This window comes from Pipistrellus kuhlii, unplaced genomic scaffold, assembly GCF_014108245.1.
Source record: "Pipistrellus kuhlii isolate mPipKuh1 unplaced genomic scaffold, mPipKuh1.p scaffold_m20_p_10, whole genome shotgun sequence".
Taxonomy (NCBI): domain Eukaryota; kingdom Metazoa; phylum Chordata; class Mammalia; order Chiroptera; family Vespertilionidae; genus Pipistrellus; species Pipistrellus kuhlii.
The window spans coordinates 20100231-20118910 of record NW_023425405.1 but is presented as its reverse complement, the minus strand read 5'-3'; the positions used below and the strand labels follow the sequence as shown (position 1 = coordinate 20118910).

Genomic DNA, 18680 nt, shown 5'->3' with positions numbered 1-18680 from the left:
GCTCTCCGGTGCTCAGTGGCCCCGACAGATCACTCAGGCGGCCCTGCTTCCCCCACGCTCTTCCTCAGCATTACTGTTGGGTGAGGTTGGGTTAAAATGGACGTCAGGAAAGCCTTCTGAGTTTGGAAAAAATAAGTTACAACAGGGCAGCATGAAGTAGAGGGGGATAGTAAGGTGGTGCTTGGTGCCAGGGTGTGCAAGGTGGGCATGGAGGGGCTGGAGAGCAGGAAGGAAAGGTAATAGGGGCCGGGTACTTTGAACAAAAGTCCATATCAATCTACTAAGTGCTACTCTATATCCAGGAGGGGAGGCCTGTCCCCTGTCCTCAAGGCCCTGGTTTGGACATCAGACACAAGAGTCTGACAACCTGGATTCATTCATCTACGTGGCCTTGGGAAGTTAGCCCCTCCAGGCCTTGGCTTTGCATTTACAAGGGGGAGGCCACCGCAGGGTTGGTGTGAGGACTCAATGAAACAATCGGTGTAGAATCTTGCCGAGGCTGGTTTGGCTCAGTGGTAGAGCGTCTATCTGCGGACTGAAGGGTCCCAGGTTCGATTCCAGTCAAGGGCATGTACATTGGTTGCAGGCACATCACCGGTGGGGGGTGTGCAGGAGGCAGCTGGTCGATGTTTCTCTCTCATCGATGTTTCTAGCTCTCTATCCCTCTCTCCTCCTCTCTGTAAAAAAATCAATAAAATATATTTTAACAAAAAATAATAAAAAAAAAGAAACAATCTGTGTAGAATCTTGCCTAGAGAAGAGTAATTGCTCAGTAAATGTCAGCCATTCGTTCATTATTGCAGTTTAATTTGACGTGCCAAACATAACTATGTGAAACCATGAATAAAACATGTAAATATCAAAGCTGCTACTCATAAAAGAGGTAATACAAGGCCATGCATGTTTAGTGAGATAATCAAATGTAGATAAATTAATAACTGCTATGGAAATTCAGGGGAGGGGCAAGAACTTCAGTTTGTGATGGCCAGGGTAGGTTTAATGGAAAAGTTGGGTCTTAAGCCAGATTTTGAGGTGGGAAAAATAACAAGGAAGGGGTAGAATGACAGTTGGGGAAAAGAGTATGAGCCAAAGATGGGGCTAGGAAAGTTCTCATTCATGGAAGCCCAGGAGTGTTGGGACATTCTAGCCATTCGCTTGCCCACACTATATGCACTTGGACACAGTATGTTATCTTATATGATAATCCTATATAACAATCCTATATAATAAAAGCCTAATATGCCAATTGTCCCCCTCGACCCGATGTGCAACCTGGAGTTCCACCAGGGGCAGGGCCAGCTGGCCAGCCGCCTATGGCCCCTCCCCCTGGCCAGACCCTCCCCTGATCAGCTCCCCCCACTCCAGTCGGGGTTGGGGCTGGCCCCTCCTCTGGGCCGGCCTGGCCTGATCGGCCCAATTGAATTAGGCCTGTCGGACACCACCTGTGCACGAATTTGTGCACTGGGCCTCTAATTTATTATATACATCCCAGCTGCAAAAATGTTGATTACCAGGATGCTGCACCAAACGAAGAGGCATCTGGCTGTGACCTAGCATAAGCCCCTTGCTCAGTCTGTGTCACCTTCTTTATGTCTCTGGCTGTTTAAGTAGCATTCTCTCAGTTTCTTTTCAGTCTCTCTGTCTTCTTTTGATTCTCTGTCTTACCCTCAGTCTCCAGTTTGTTTCCTTTAACCTGCTAACACTAAGACTGTTTTCCTCTCTGGTATTGGGCAGAGAAGCTCTGAACACTATTGTGTTTTTGTTTTTTCATAAAAGAAAGAAAAGGCATTCAGTAGGAGCCAGGTCTGAAAAAGACCTGGAAGCTTTGGGGCAAATGTTTTTTGTTGCTGTTGTTGTTTCATAAAAATCTGCATCCTAATAATAAAGAATATTTCTCTTTAAAAAAAAACCATGCCTGGCAGAGCAGTTCAGTTAGATAGAGCATCATCCAGATACACCAAGGGTTTGGGTTTGCTCTCTGGTCAGGGCACAAACAAGAAGCAACCAGTGAATGCATAAATAAGGAAAACAATAGATTAATGTTTCTTTTTCCCTCTCCCCTTCTAAAATTAATCTAAAAAAAAAAATTTTTTTTTAAAGAGAACCCAACAATAAAAAGAACACTAATCCCAGAAATCTCTGGGTTTCTGAACATGGGGGCGCCTCAGTTGACCAAAAAGAACCACCTTCATTCCAATAGTAACTAGTAGACGCAGGTTCTCCAGAGAAACACGAGTCACCTGGGGAAGGGAAAGGAGGGTGGAGGAGGTGAATCAGCTCTAGATGGGGCGACAGGAACCTTGGGTCCTGCTGCTGCCTTTGCCACGCCCCAGCCAGGTGACTGGAGCCTAGGTGAGCCACACAACTCCTGGGCCACACTGTCATTTCTAGCCCTGGCTGCTTTCCTGTCGCCTTCTCTGCTCCTGTCTCGGAGCTTCTCCACGCCAGGGGCTTTTCTAGCTTTGTTATGTATCTCCTCCCCCCCAATTTCCTCACTAGACTGAGGCCTCTAAGAAGTGCTGTCATCTGCAGGCTGGGTTCCCAGTGACCCGCAGGGTCATGAGGGGCGAGCACTGAGGCCAGGAGGAGGATGTGGAAGGCTGGGTCAGCCAATGCAGGCGTCCTTGCCAACAGGGTCCTGGGAGAAGGGGCTCAGCATTTCCTGAAGGGAAATGACTCCCATAAATAGTCAGAGGGATGGGAAAAGGATTTCTCCATCCCTTTCATCCTGTCAACTCAGCTCTTCCTTCTGGTGGCCAGACTCTGCAGCCTCTTGCAAATGCTTTTCATTCAAATGTGTTGTGTGTGTGGGGGAGAGATGTGAGCTCTATCCTAGATTCAAAATAAGAACTGAAAAAGACATGCATCCCTTTTGTTTGTTCTTTTACCCACACTGACCTCTCATTGGTCCATTCCAGTATAAGACCAGAGGGTTGTTGTGGGTTTTGTTTTTTTTCCTGTTTTATTTTTCTTTTATTTTATTTTTTAATTGATGAGAAAGAAACATCACATCAATCAGCTGCCTCCTGCACACCCCCGACTGGGGATGTGCCCGCAACCAAGGTACATGTCCTTGATTGGAGTCGAATCTGGGACCTTTCAGTCCACAGGCCGATGCTCTATCCACTGAGCCAAATCAGTCAGGACTGGTTTTTTTTTTCTTTTTTAATATATATTTGTACTAGAGGCCCGGTGCATGGATTCGTGCACTGGTAGGGTCCCTCTCTACCTAGCCTGCACCCTCTCGCAATCTGGGACCCCTCTGAGGATGTTAGATAACCTGTTTCAGGCCTGATCCAGACAGGAGGGAACCTGATCCCCACAGGTCCAATCCAGCCAGACAAGAGGGAGCTCAATCCTCTGCATTGAACATCTGTTCCCTGGTGGTCAGCGCATGTCATAATGACCAGTCAACTAGTCATTGGGTTATTCAGTTGCTTAGGCTTTTATATATATAGATTGATTTCAGAGAGGGAGAGGGAGATAGAAACATCAGTGATAGAGAATCATGGATTGAGTGCCTCCTGCACGCCCCCCACTGGGGATCAAGCCTGCAACCCTGGCATGTCTTCTGATTGGGAAGCAAATCATTCATAAGTCATGGCTTAACCACTGAGCCATACTGGCCAGGTAAGGCCAGAGGTTTTTAGTGGGATTTTATTGGGAAAGAAGGGAAGTGCACACCTTCCAATGCCATGTCCTATTTTACAAGAGTTCAGCAGATGCTTGTTAGCTGCTGTTAGGGTCCTTGGAAAGGTCAAGTCTCATGGCATCGGCCTCACTAAGACTTCAGATGTTCCCAGCAGCCCCAGTGATGTGAAGAGTCATTTTGGAGAGGCCAGGGGACTGGTGACTGCTGCTCCTCTGACCCTCAGTGAAGGGATGGAAACGGCCAGCTCACACCCAGCCGCCCACGCCAGCCTGGAGGCAGACCTAAGGGAGGCAAGGGGGCGTCCCTTGGCAGCTGAAGGTTGCTCAGCTTCAGCCATATGGATAGACACGCATGTTTAAAACTCACACGATCGCTTTCCTTTTTCCGCTCGAGGAAAAGGTAATTTAATAGAAATTGAACGTGACAGTCTGTGTTAGTGGGGATTCTTTTGGGTGCTTAAGCAAACAAGGGCATGGAGGTATCCTGTGGAACCCCCGGCAGGAATGCAGCCTGGCCTCACAGTGGACTGGATCCAGGGGTGCACAGCCATCTTCCCACCTCATCATTCCCCCCCACCCTACCCCTCCCCTCCCGTCCCCTCCCCTCCCCTCCCCACCCCACAGCCACACGTTCCGGGACTCAGTCCACAGGACGGGAAATGGCTGCCTCCCAGCCCATCCGCTCATTCCCTTCCGGCCACACCCATGACCAACCCTCCCTGGGACGGCCTCTGATAGGTCCGGCTTGAGCTAGGCTGCCTCTCGGGCCAATCAGCTGTGGCTGGGGGCGGGATCATAGTCCAAACATGGCGGCGGTTCCGGTGACGCCCCACGCTGAGAGGCGGCGCAGTTTGCTGAAAGAGGGTCCTCCCTGTGAGGTAGGCAAGCCCTGCTGCTGCCTGCAGGTTCTTCCGCTGGTGGTCTGTTTTTATTTTTTTATTTTATTTATTTATTTAATATATTTTTTATTAATTTTTCACAGAGAGGAAGAGAGAGGGATAGAGAGTTAGAAACATAGATGAGAATCATCGATCAGCTGCCTCTTGCACACCCCCTACAGGGGATGTGCCCGCAACCAAATCGAACCCTTGACCGGAATCGAACCCGGGACCTTTCAGTCCGCAGGCTGATGCTCTATCCACTGAGCCAAACCGATCCCTGGTGGTCTGTTTTTAAAACTATTTTGAGCTCAGTTGCCCCAACCACCGTGTTTGTAAGAGTCCTGCTTCCTGGAATCGCTTGCCAAGGGCTTTGACAAAGGTGTGGTGACAGACGTAGTGGACTGCGAAATCCGGGCTTTGGGCGGACGCATGGCTGTTGAAAGGCCAGTGACACTGTTATCAAATAGTCTCCTCGACTGTGAAATGGAGCTGATTTCCTGTTATGTGCCCAGCACATGGTGCTCGGTGCTTTGACGGACCCGCCCTTCCCGCCTGTCTTTCCCTCCCTCCCTTCTTTCCTTCTTTTCTCACTCTCCTCCCCTCCTGTTTGTTTGTTTCCTTCCTTCCTTCCTTCCTTCCTTCCTTCCTTCCTTCCTTCCTTCCTTCCTTCCTTCCTTCCTTCCTTCCTTCCTTCCTTCCTTCCTGGTTTTATTGAGGAGGCATAATTCACATACCATAAAAATTCATCTATTTAAAGTGTATAGTTTGAGCCGAAACCAGTTTGGCTCAGTGGATAGAGTGTCGGCCTGCAGACTGAAGGGTCCCGGGTTCGATTCCAGTCAAGGGCATGTACCTTGGTTGTGAGCATATCCCTAGTGGTGGTGGTGAGGGGAGGTGGCCGGAGGCAGCTGATCGATGTTTCTCTCTCATCGATGTTTCTATCCTTCTCTCTTCCTCTGTGAAAAAATCAATAAAAAAATATTTTCTAAAAATTGTATAGTTCGATAGTTCTTAGTATATTCATAGGCTTGTGCCACCCTCACCAGTGACAACATTTTCATCACACCAGAGAAGAAAACCTGTACTTCTTTTCTTGTTGTTCATCCTCACCGGAGGATATTTTCCCATTGACATTTATAGAGTGGAAGGGGCGGGGGAGGGTGGGGGAGAGAGAGATGTGAGAGAGATACCTTGCTTGGTTGCCTCCCACGTGCTCCCTGACTGAGGGGAGGGGGGGAGAATGGGAGGAAAGTTGAGCCTTTAATCCAACCAGGACCCTTCAGTCTGCAGGCAGGCGTCCTATCTACCGAGCCAAGCCAAGCTGGCCAGGGCGAAACACGTATCTCTTAGCAAGTAGCACCCCTATCCCTTTCTGTCCTAAATAACCACTAACCCACCTTCTGTCTCTACAGAGGTCCCTGCTCTAGACGTTTTATATAAATGGACTCATGCAACATGTGGACTTTGGGACTCGCTTCTGTTCGTGTAGCATAGTGTTTTCGAGGTTCATACATGTGGTAGTGTGTATCAGTACTTCATTCTTCTTATGGCTGAGTAATACTCCATTGTATGGATACATCACATTTTGTTTATCCATTTGTCAGTCGATGACATTTGGATTACTTCTTGGTGGCCATTATGAATAACGCTGCTATGAATGTTACTGTAGAAGAACATATGTGGACCTATTTTCATTTCTCTTGGGAGAAAGATTATTTCTATGATTGTTTGTAAAGTGCTTAATGCAGTGCCTGACGGATCACAGAACACAACAGTGCTAATTTCTTTACCCTGACCTTCCCTAAGGTCATGAATGAAAGCTATTTCCTGCTGCTGCCCTCAGAAGAAAGCCAGCCTCTCCCGAAGAGCCTGACCCCCGCGGGTCAGACTCAGAGGTTACTGACCCCGGGGCCTGGCATCACTGAGGAGCAGATTCTTCCCTCAGGCCTACGAACGGGTAGATCCAGGGTGGTTCTGGTTGAAGGTACTGAAAGAGCAGAAAACAAGGTTTGAGGGTCAGAATATAAAATTTGGAGTAGAAAGAGAAGAATTGGCCGGGACTGGTTTGGCTCAGTGGATAGAGCGTCGGCCTGCGGACTGAAATGTCCCGGGTTCGATTCCAGGCAAGGGCATGTACCTTGGTTGCGGGCACGTCCCCAGTGGGGGCTGTGCAAGAGGCAGCTGATCGATGATTCTCTCTCATCGATGTTTCTAACTCTCTATCCCTCTCTCTTCCTCTCTGTGAAAAATCAATAAAAAATATATTTAAAAAAAAGAAAAAAGAAAAAGAATTGGATCCCGTATTCTACTACTTAAATGCTGTAATTCTGGGCAAATCACTGAACCTTGATCTTCTCACCTGGCAAAGGAGGATAATAATAATTACATTTTGAAATGGGTGAGATGAAGGGGGCTTTTGTGTTTTGTGTTATGTGGATAATATGGAAATCAGGGGCTATACAAGTATATTCTAAGCTCTAGAAAAAGAATCAGACTTTTTAAAGCATCTTAAAAAATGTTTATTTTAGAAAGAAGGGGGAGAGAGAAACATCGATTTGTTGTTACACTTATTTGTGTACTCACTGGTTATTCTTGCATGTGCCCTGACTGGGGATCCAACTGCAACCTTGGTGCATTAGGGCAACACTCCAACCAATGAGCTACCCGGCCAGGGCAGGAATCAGACTTTTGAAACTCTTCAAGTCGCAGCATGTACAGAGCGTGGGTAGAGTTCTGGAGCACTGGTCAGATTCTTCCAGGGCTGCTCGTAAGCCCTCAGGGCTACAAACTAGTTCTTGCCTGCAGCTGGTTTCCTGGCTCTGAGAAAGACCCAGATCATCCTCAGTTCACCAGGGCAGCAGATACATCAGACTTGCAGCATGCTCTTACTTGAATACCTTTGGGCTATTCAGGTATCCCAGCACCATTTGTTAGAAAGTCCATCTTTGCCCTAGTGATTTAAGAAGTCACCTTTATCATATATAAAGTTCTAAGTGTCCTCGAGTCTATGTCTAGACTTTCTATTCTGTTCCACTGGTCTACTTATTCTTGTGGCAGTTTTAATGTTAGAGGCTTTATAGTATTTTTCACATCTGGTAGGGCTAGTTGTCCCACACACTTCTTCCCCATTTTTTAGTTTTTCAGTGTTTTTCTAGGTATTTTCACCAGCTTGGCAGTCTAGTTTTAAAGTATTCATTGGCCTCCTGGGAGGTCCTGGGGGTGGGTCTGGATGGGATTGGGTTAGGGTTGAGTTGTCTTTTAGATCTGGGGGTGCTTACCTATTTCAGTTAACTAACTGCTTTTGTAAGATTCTGTTTTCTTTTAGGCTCATGAGCGTAAAGGCTTCTAGTGGTTGGATAGCACTCATTTTCCCCTAAAAAAGTCTTTGAGAGAGAGTGTTAAAATGTAGTAAATTTTTAATAAAAAGTGTATGAGTTTTCAGTACTATTCTTTCAGTTTTCTGCAAGCTTATAATTATTTCAAAATAAAACATATTCAAGGTTGTTATGCTTCTAGTAGCATCTTGGTAGAAGTTTTCAGAAGTCTATCTGAGTTGTGTTCACAGATTCTGCTTTTTCACATGTTGCTTGACCCTCCAAAGAAATTTAGCAGATCAGTGAAGTGTAATCTTACAGAAAACCAGGGTTGCTTTTCATTCAGTGGTTTGTGCTTCATTGTCTGACAGGCAGAGACACAATGGCCATCACAAGGAGAAAGTATTTTCAAGCCAAAAGCCAATATAAGCAACACCATCCTATATAATAAAAACCCAATCTGCTAAGTGTTCGGTCGACCGGTTGGTCGTTCAACCAATCAAAGTATAATCCTATATAATAAAACCCTAATATGCAAACTGAATGAATGGCTGAAAGACCAGTTGCTTGTGATGCAAGCTAACCTACCAGTTGGAGTGTCTGTCCCCTGGTGGTCAGTGTGTATCATAGCAACTGGTCAAACAGTCAAACCAACAGACAGACACTTAGCATATTAGCCTTATATAGGATAATCCATATACTGTAAAACTCACCCTTTTAAGGTGTACAATTAAGTGGGTTTTCTTTTTAGCATATTCACTGTTTAGTGCAGCCATCACCACTGTTTAATTTTGGAACATTTTTATCACTCTCCTCCCCACACAATAACCCATACTATCAGCACTCACTCCTTGTTCCCACTCCCAAGCCCCTAATCTACTTTTTGGATTTGCCTATTTATATAAATGGAATACAATGTGTGATCTTTTTCCATGTATCATGATGTTTTCAAGGTTTATCCATGCTGTAGCATGTGTCAGTCCTTCATTCCTTTTTAATGCTTGAGTAATATTCCTTGGTCTGGCTAGACCACCGATTGTTTATCCAGTTATCTGTTGATGGACATGTGAGGTATAAGAAGATGGAATGTGTTTATTCACTCGACAGTATTTCTTTTTCTCTTTTTCTTTTTTTAATAGATTTTATTGAGTTTTTACAGAGAGGAAGAGAGAGGGATAGAAAGTTAGAAACATCAATGAGAGAGAAACATTGATCAGCTGCCTCTTGCACACCCCCTACTGAGGATGTGCCCACAACCAAGGTACATGCCCTTGACCGGAATTGAACCTGGACCTTTCAGTCCTCAGGCTGATGCTCTATCCACTGAGCCAAACCAGTTTCGGCTCGACAGCATGTCTTGAGCACTCTTATTTAATGGGGGAATCATCTGGGCTCCAAAGCAGAACTCGTGGAATAAGAAGACTGGTGGTTGTTAGTAGAAAAGTCATTACCTTCATTCTGCTGCTGTCTGCTGGTGTGGTGCGCTGAGGACCTGATGTCCGGTCGTGGTGTGCGGTGTTTTGGGGCAGGCGCAGTTTAAGGATTTGGTCCAGGAGTGCAGGCTGCTATTGCTCCAGTCAGGTCCCCTGGGCGTGGCTTTGAAACAGCACATAGCCTTTGGCTTCTCGTTCCTCACCTGCTCAGTCTTCCATCTTCTTCCAAATGTGAAAAAGTTGGGTTGGTTTTTCAAATATTCCAAAATTTGAAAAATTAAAGCTATTATGTAAAAAAAAAAAAAAAAAAAGACAAAAAAAAAAGACAGTAGTTCATTTTAATTTTTAAATTTTATTTGTTGAAGAAGATGATAAAATAACAACAGCTTTATTGAGGTATAATTCACATACTATAAAATTTACCCTTTTAAATCTACTTGTTTGAAGATGATAAAAATGAGGCATCAAAAGGTTCAGGAGTGGGCTTCACTGAATCAACAGTTAGATACAGCAAGAGCTGTATTATATGATTGCATGCTTTTTTGTTGTTGTTGTTCTCTATATTTTCTGAAAATAAGCACCTTCTAGATATGCTTGCTAATGAGGGTATCTGTTGAGAAAATTATTTTTTGTTCTGTAATTTTAATGGTTTATTCTCAATTTTGTTGCCTGTTCTTTATAAGCTGATAAGCTAAGAGTTATTAGAATCATTAAAGCTGAATAGCTTGTAGCTTTATTTGCCAAACAAATAAAAATCATTTAAATTTTAATTTTATTAGTATATAATCATTGTCCAAACTGTATTTTTTTGTTCAGTATATCCAGTATGACCATTTTATGAATCACATTATATATATTTCAGAAATAACATATTAACTTTAGAGCACTAAACGGCAGTGGATTGTTATAACTGTGTATGTTTTATTCCTTACTCCATCTTCTCCCCTACCTATAATTTTTTTCTGTTAATCCTCACCTGAGGATATTTTTCCATTGATATTTTTTCATTGCTTTTTCAGAGAGACTAGAAGAGAGGAAGGGAGTGGAGAGAAAGAGAGTGAGAGAGAAACATTGATGTGAGAGAGACACATGATTGGTTGCCTCCTGCACCTGCCCTCACTAGAGCTGGAGATCGAACCTGCAATCCAGGTACATGCCTGTGATTAGGAATCAAACTATCAACTCTTTTTAAATATATATATATATTATTGATTTTTTTTACAGAGAGGAAGGGAGAGGGATAGAGAGTTAGAAACATTAATGAGAGAGAAACATCGATCAGCTGCCTCTTGCACACCTCCCACTGGGGATGTGCCCGCAACCAAGGTACATGCCCTTGACCGGAATCGAACCTGGGACCCTTCAGTCCAAAGGCCAGTGCTCTGTCCACTGAGCCAAACAGGTTAGGGTCAAACTATCAACTCTTTGATCTATAGGCCAACACTCTTGACTGCTAGCCCACACTAGCTAGTGCTAAATTTCTTATTTTTTTATTGAATATTATATATTTATAATTTATTAAATTAATCAGTAAATTAACAATATTTAATTTAATATTTAATTGTATTTAATAGCCAGTGCTAAATTTCTTATTTTTATTGAATATATTTATAATGTATAAGTATATACATTATAATTATATTATAATTATAATATTAATTGAGATATAATTCCCATAAAATTTAGCATTTAGGGTTTGTCTATTCTTGGTATTTCATATATTGCAAATGGGATTACTATGATATATGGCCTTTTGTGTCTGGCTTTTCACTTATTATATTTTCAAGGTCACCCATGTTGTAGTATAAAACAAAACTTCGTTCCTTTTTATGGTTGGATAATATTCCAATTCATGGATATACCATATTTTAAAAATCCACTCATCAGTGATCAACATTTTCAGATTTCACTTTTTTTTTATTTATTTATTTATTTATTTATTTATTTATTTATTTATTTATATTTTATTGATTTTTTTTTTTTTTACAGAAAGGAGGGGAGAGGGATAGCAAGTTAGAAACATCAATAGGAGAGAAACATCAATCAGCTGCCTCCTGCACACCTCCTACTGAGGTACATGCCCTTGACTGGAATCAAACCTGGGACCTTTTAGTCCTCAGGCCAACGCTCTATCCACTGAGCCAAACCAGTTAGGGCTTCACTTTTTATTTAAATCACTGTTTTTGTTCTAAGATTTGGGGAAAATCAGTCTCCTCTCCCATGGCTTAAACATGTCCAGATTGTTTTTATAGCAATTTCTAAAGCAGTAATATCTCAACTACTTTTTGCAAGTAACTTTGATAGCAGTGTTTCAAAGTTAACAGGAAGAAGGTTATTGTTGGGAAACAATCCATCCTGCAATCCCACACCCATAAAGTGATATTGAAGTTTATCATAATTTAAGTCACAGAGTATTCCTAACTAAGCAAATTTAGGTAGGCTTGTCACCTAATTAATGACTTTTAACACCCAAGACAGAAAGGTAAGGGTCAGAGTTATGTGGGAGGAGTATTTTCCATTCCTCTGTGAATTTGGAAGTGCTGGTGGGCTCATATCTGAGTCCAGTGAGCTTCCATGTTCCCTGAGTTTCAGCTCCTGAATCCCACTTGAACTTGCTTCTCAGAGTATGGTATCAGCTGTTCCTCGAGACCATGGTTTTAGCACCGGAAGTTATTACTGCCAATGGAAAGCGAGTTGACTTTAGTACCATGTTGTTTAAGTGTTCTATTTTTTTAATTTTATTGTTTGATTACAGTTTGCATTTAGAACTATTTTGTATTAGTTTCAGCTGTACAGCACAGAGAATGAACATTCATATAGGTTACATAGTGTTCCCTAAAGTGTTTCTTGATCTTTAACCTCAAAGTGCATATGTGGTTCTCTGTGCATTAGACATAGTGGGCTTTGTCCCCTTTGGAAAAGCGATGGCTTCTTGGGAATTCTAGGAGACTGTTTCCTTGGGGAGAGAGCTGGATTGCAGGACTGATGGTGACCCAGGCACAGTCCTGGCACCTATGCATCGTGCCAGTGAAAGGGAGGCCAGCTTGAAAGAAGAGCATGGGCGGGGTGAGTGGCACCCATATGAAACAAGGCTGCCTCACAGTGGTTTGGTCTGCGTGGAGCCAGTGCAGACACGAGGCGGGCGGGTGGTGGGGAGTGGCCCTTATCCTTGTCCTCTGATGGGCCCTCTGCCAGATGCAGGACAGAAGAGCAGTGTCTGTCAGCCCAGACAGATGGACAGGCTCCAGAGGCTTTGCAGAGCATTGTGAGAGGCCAATGAGTTCCTTCCTGTCCCTGAAAGGCCTTTTGGGGCTCTCCTCCATAATGAGAAGGGAGAGAGAGCCCTGGGGCCTAGCTTCTTAAAGAACTTTGGCTCAGGGGTTGGAGCGTTGACCCTCAGACCGAAGGTTTGTGGGTTCGATTTCAGTCAAGGGCAGGTACCTCAATTGCAGGCTCAATTCCTGGCCCTGGTTGGGGCACTGTGCAAAAGGCAACCAATGGATGTGTCACTCTCTCTGAGAAAAAAAAAAACAACAAGGGAAAAATATCCTTGTGTGAGGGTTAACAACAACAAAAAGAATCAGGCTGGCTTTTAGCATGGACACACCCCAGAATGCAGAGTGCTGGGTGGCTGGGTAAGAGGACAGCGGAGCTCCATGGGCAGGCCTGAGTGCCATTTCCTTCCCAAACACACACTGGTCCCTGACCTCCTCCTTTTAGTATATGTGCTGCCAAAGTGAGCGCACTCTCTCTTTTTAATGTGCTGCCCATGTTCATTCTCTTTTTCTTTTTCTCTCTCTCACTCTGACCTTCCTCTCATTTTCCCAAGAGAATGTCTTGAAACCTAGCACTTTGAGTTCTTGGGGGCAAAGGATGCTGATGCCAGGACCATGGACAGCCACTCTGGCACCTGGCAGGTAAACCATTTTGGGAGAAGGGTTAGGAATCTTGGAAATGTAAGGAGTTGGGAGAGAGTTTCCCTGGAGGTTCAGTGCTCCTTGAACTTCTGGTCAAGCATTACCTCCTCTCCCTCAAGAGGGCTGGCCATGCAGCACGCATGCTTTACATGCTTGGCATTCTCCTGTGGGTCTCATCTTCCTAACCACATCCACTGGTGCAGTATCCATTCATCCTCACGATGAGAGACACAGATTGCTGTAGGGAGTTGCTATAGAAATCATACATCTTAATCAGCTACTTCAGTTCATTTGAATATCAGGCACCAGGGCATTATAAAACTGCTTACTTCTGCCCAGCTGGGCATGGTTCCATGGTTGAGTGTCAACCTATGAACCAGGAGGTCATGGTTTGATTTCCAGTCAGGGCACATGCCCAGGTTGGGGGCTCAATCCCCAGTGGGGGGCATGCAGGAGGCAGCCAACCAATGATTCTCATCATTGATATTTCTATCTCCCTCTCCCTTTCTCTCTCAAATCTACGTGTGTGTGTGTGTGTGTGTGTGTGTGTGTGTGTGTGTGTGTGTATGTGTGTATAAAAGCCTAATATGCAAATCTGCTGAAAGGCTGAATGACCAGTGGCGACCAGTATCTATGACGTGCACTGCTCAATAGGGAGCAGATGCTCAACGGAGCTGCCCCCAGCCTGCAGGCCCCCGGCCAGCCAAAGCAGATGCCAGTGGGGCCTCCCTCTACCCTCCATTGCCCCACTGCTCAGATTGGCCAGAGTCAGAGAGGCGGTCTATTAAAAAAAGAACGGGTGTTGCCTCAGAAGTGGGGGGTAGTCTTATACAGCGAATATAGGCCTAAACATATGTTTTAACTGTAAAATTAGGGGGTCGTCTTATATGCCGGAAAATACGGTAGTGGGTAGGCAGTTCCTCCTCTTGGGTTTGGAGCCACTGGACAGTGTGGGTTTATGCCGACCAGCAGGGCCAGCAGAAGAGCAGAGTATCTCTGTGTGGATATTAACACTTCGGTGGGTGGTTTACTTCTTGTTTCAAATAAAGTAACAACTCTTTCCTTTTGAGGGGCTTTTAGCTCATCCCAAATTCTTAGCCTGAAAAAGTGTCAGGTTGTTCTGGTATTTATGTTGTGCTTTCTAAAGCTACATGTTTTTTTATCCATGTACACACACGTGTGAGTTTGGTATGGCGTCTGACTCTGGGCGGACCTCAGTATTCTCTGCCCTTGCCCCCACTTCCTTGGTGAGGGATTCCGAATGGCACATTCCTGTCACCCTCCACTCCTGGGAAGAATCCATCAGGGTAAATAGTTTGGGGTGTGGACCCTAGGTTTGCAGTCGTGGCTCACTGAGTATGCATCCCTGTTCCCCCAGGATACTTGGAGCGCCTCTCCGTGCTGACATGATGACCGTGTGCAGGCCGGCCAAAGGCAGCCACAGCCAGACTGAAAATCTGAGCTGCAAACTGGCTGACAAGTAAGAACTTTTCTCCCCCCAAGAGTGAAGAAGTTGGCCCGGACTCTCAGTCTCCTTCCTTTCACTGTTGCCTTTCCCTGTTCTCTAACCCCACTTCCTTAAACTAAGGAGGTGTTCTTTACTGAGTCATTGTGAGGAGCCTCCTGTCAGTCATCTCCATGCGCTGCACTCAGTGAAGAACCCGAGACCAAAGTGGTCAAAGGTCTGACGAGCATCCAGTGTTTTGAGAGGATGATCCCAGGGCCATTCCAGGCAATGTCCCCAGTTACACATTCAGTCCAGGGTTTATTTTTCTCACTACTGGAATGCATAGGTATTGTAAATATCAGTGAGCTCTAAGTTTTTGCCTCTGCATCTGGCTACATAGCATCTTTACCCATCTTATATCAGCAGGATTGTTTTCTCCCCAGATGTTTTCCTCAAAGGAGTTGGCAACATCTGAGCTTTTCACAGCTGAGGAACCCCTCCTGGGGCCATAGACTCCTGGAAACAGGAACTAGAGAAGTCCTTGGTGTGGCAACCATGTGAAGAAGGCACTTTGCCTTTTGTTTCATCATCCTTGCTGCTGTTGCTGGAGCTTTGTCACTCAGCGTGGGCTTCCAGCAAGGCATCCTTTTTCAGTTTTTCGATAGGGTCTCAGTTATTGTGAAGTCATGCCAAACGTTTGGGACCTTAGACAATAACTTAAATAACATTAGTTACCACTTATTAATATCAAGATTTATAATGTATGTACTCTGGCTCATTCATTCATTCATTTAATAAATATTTAATGACTACCAATTATGTACTGGGCACAGCAAATGAGATAAATTAGACCTGTGTACTCCTTAAGTTCCAGTCTAGACAAAGGAGATAGGGTTATTACTTTAAGATGAAAAATAAAAAAATGGAACCAAGATTCCATCCCAGGTCCCTTCTACTCTAAAACCATGTATTTATCTACTGTTGTTATTGTTTAACAGAGTCCTGGCCAAATAGCTCAGTTGGTTAGAAAATCATCCCAATGCGCCAAGGTTGTAGGTTCAATTTCTGGTCCAGTTACATACAAGAATCAACCAATGGCCTTAACCAGTTTGGCTCAGTGGATAGAGCATCAGCCTACGGACTGAAAGGTCCCAGGTTTGATTCCTTCCAGTCAAGGGCACGTAACTTGGCTGCAGGCACATCCCCAGTATGAGGTGTGCAGGAGGCAGCTGATCAATGTTTCTCTCTCATTGATGTTTCTGACTCTCTGTCCCTCTCCCTCTCTGTAAAAAAATCAATAAAATATATATTTTTAAAAAGAATCAACTAATGAATGTATAAATAAGTGCAACGACAAATCAATGTCTCTCTCTGTCTCTCTCTCTCTTTCTCCCTCTTTCCCTCCCTCCCTCTTCCTTACCCTTCTCTCAAATCAATAAATCAAAACTTTTCAGTGTTGTTTAACAATATATGTGATATTAGTGATTAAATATTTGTCACTAAACATGCACTAACCTGAACTATGTTTTTATGTTTTTTTTTCTATTTCTTCATCTCACTTCTGGCGCTAATGAGAGCAATGATTTTAACTTTTGCCTTTGGAATTCTCAGTAAAATATCAACAAAATTTTTCTGATTCCAATTCTGACTAAAATCTGAATTCATACCAATGTCCTCAGTGGTAACAGAATAATTAAAAAATGTCTTTCTTTTCTGTAAGCACTCTGTTATTTATGCTAATTGTTTATTTAAATAAGGAATTCTGCTTTGGTAGCCATATTTAACATGAAAATGTGTTTGCAATTTCACAAGTTTCTAATTTATATTGAGCAACCAAGAATAGCAACACAATTTACGAGCTATTGTTCCATAGGAAGAAGTCTTTACATAAACAACCATTAGTCTCTGGAATAGAAAGCTAAATAGAAATAGAGTATATGAAGTTGGTAATAATTCATCCCTCATGTAAACCTGACTGGGGTTCCAGAATCCCTACACAGCTACATCTATGTTTCACAAAATGTGCACCAGCAAGTAGGCCCATGCATGTTTGCTAATCTTGACACATCTATAGTCACTGTGTTCAGGCATGATCTATGTTGGTGGAAGACAGTTTCACATTTCAAAGCACAGATACTCCCATTCTCATTAGACTAGCTTAAAAATGTCTTTCTGTTTTTTTGTTTTTTTAAAAAATATTTATTTAAATTTATTTATTGATTAAGGTGTTACATATGTGTCCTTATTCCCCCATTACTCCCCCTTTCAATACCTTCCACTCATGCCCTCACCCTCCTGTTGCCTCCTGTGTCCATATGCACGCGCCGAAACCGGTTTGGCTCAGTGGATAGAGCGTTGGCCTGCGGACTGAAGGGTCCTGGGTTTGATTCCAGTCAAGGGCATGTACCTTGGTTGCGGGCACATCCCCAGTAGGAGGTGTGCAAGAGGCAACTGATCAATATTTTTCTCTCATCGATGTTTCTAACTATTCCTCTCTCTTCCTCTCTGTAAAAAATCAATAAAATATATATATATATTAAAAAGCTTATATGCATGCATACAAGTCCTTTGGTTGATCTCTCTCCCTTACCCCCACTCTCCCCTACCTTCCCTCTGAAGTCTGATGGTCTGATCGATTTTTCTCTGTCTCTGGGTCTGTTTTTGTTCATCAGTTTATGTTCATTATATTCCACAAATGAATGAAATCATGTGATATTTATCTTTCTCTGACTGGCTTATTTCACTTAGCATAATGCTTTCCAGTTCCATTCATGCTGATGCAAATGGTAAGAATTCCTTCTTTTTTACCGCAGCATAGTATTCCATTGTGTAGATGTACCACAGTTTTTTAATCCAGTCATCTGCTGATGGGCACTTAGGCTGTTTCCAAATCTTAGCTATTGTAAATTGTGCTGATATGATTAGTGTTTCTAGTTTCTTGGGATATCTTCCTAGAAGTGGGATCACTGGGTCAAATGGGAATTCCATGTTTAGTTTTTTGAGGAAACTCCATACTGTTTTCCACAGTGACTGTACCAGTCAGCACTCCCACCAGCAGTACACAAGGGTTCCTTTTTCTCTTCATCCTCGCTAGCACTTGTCATTTGTTGATTTGCTGATGATAGCCTCTGGTTTTCTTTCAATAAATTTTCAACATCTTCATGACACTAATCTCCTAAGATCACATTTGGAGGCATGTATCTTCTGTACCTTCTGAAACGTGAGCTCTACTAGAGTGGTCTCTCCACGATGACAGGGATGTATCATATGTACTTTCTGGGGTGTTGGGAATGTCTATTCCATCCGATTAGAGTACCATTAGCCAGATGTGGTTACTGAGTCCTCAACATATGGCTGGTGCAGCTGGGGAACTGAATTTAATTTAACTTAAAATAGCCACATATGGCTAGTGGCCATTATATTGGACAGTGCAGATCTAGGCCACCCATGAGATCCGGATCTGCTTATTGATTCACTCATTTATGCAGCAAAGATTTATTGGCCTTCCTACTCTGCTAAGTGTTGTTCTAGGTGCTAGGGATGTATCAGTAGCCGAAACAGACCAAATTCAATATGAAACAACAATCCCTGTCATCGTGGAGAGACCACTCCAGTAGAGCTCACATTTCTAAAGTAGGTTTAACTCAAATGCAGCTAATCATTATGTCTTCACCGATTCAAATCAAGACAACTTATCCAGCCCAGGATTAGCAAAAGTTTTGTAACTCATGGTGTTGTTTTAATTGTGAATAATTATTACAAAGATCGATCCATTGAAAACAGAAGTAGAGGAAATTTAGATTATATACTCTCTTCTTCTATTTTTATCAGGGGGAAAAAAGCTCATAATAATGGTAACCACCACATCTTGTACATTCATGGCATGCTAGATGCTTTATGTGGGCTAGTTCATTCAGTGTTTACAGTCACCCTGTTATATATGTATCATTATCACTATTATTCCTATTTCACAGACGGGGACATTGAGATTTGGAGAAGTTAAGCATCTTGCCCAAGGTTACATCTATCAATAGCTC

General features: G+C 43.5%; 1 protein-coding gene across 6 annotated transcripts in view; it reads left to right on the top strand.

Annotated features, from left to right (window-relative positions):
* Positions 1–18680, top strand: part of DENND2A (DENN domain containing 2A) — a 105558-nt gene that overhangs the window by 24007 nt on the left and 62871 nt on the right. For 5 of the 6 annotated variants that reach the window (XM_045577490.1, XM_045577485.1, XM_045577480.1 and 2 more), the window contains exon 2: positions 14575–14676. The exons of the other annotated variant lie outside the window; for it this stretch is intronic. In XM_045577490.1, the coding sequence (XP_045433446.1) occupies positions 14575–14676 (102 nt within the window). The remainder of the gene's footprint in view (positions 1–14574; positions 14677–18680) is intronic. 6 annotated transcript variants of the gene reach the window in all.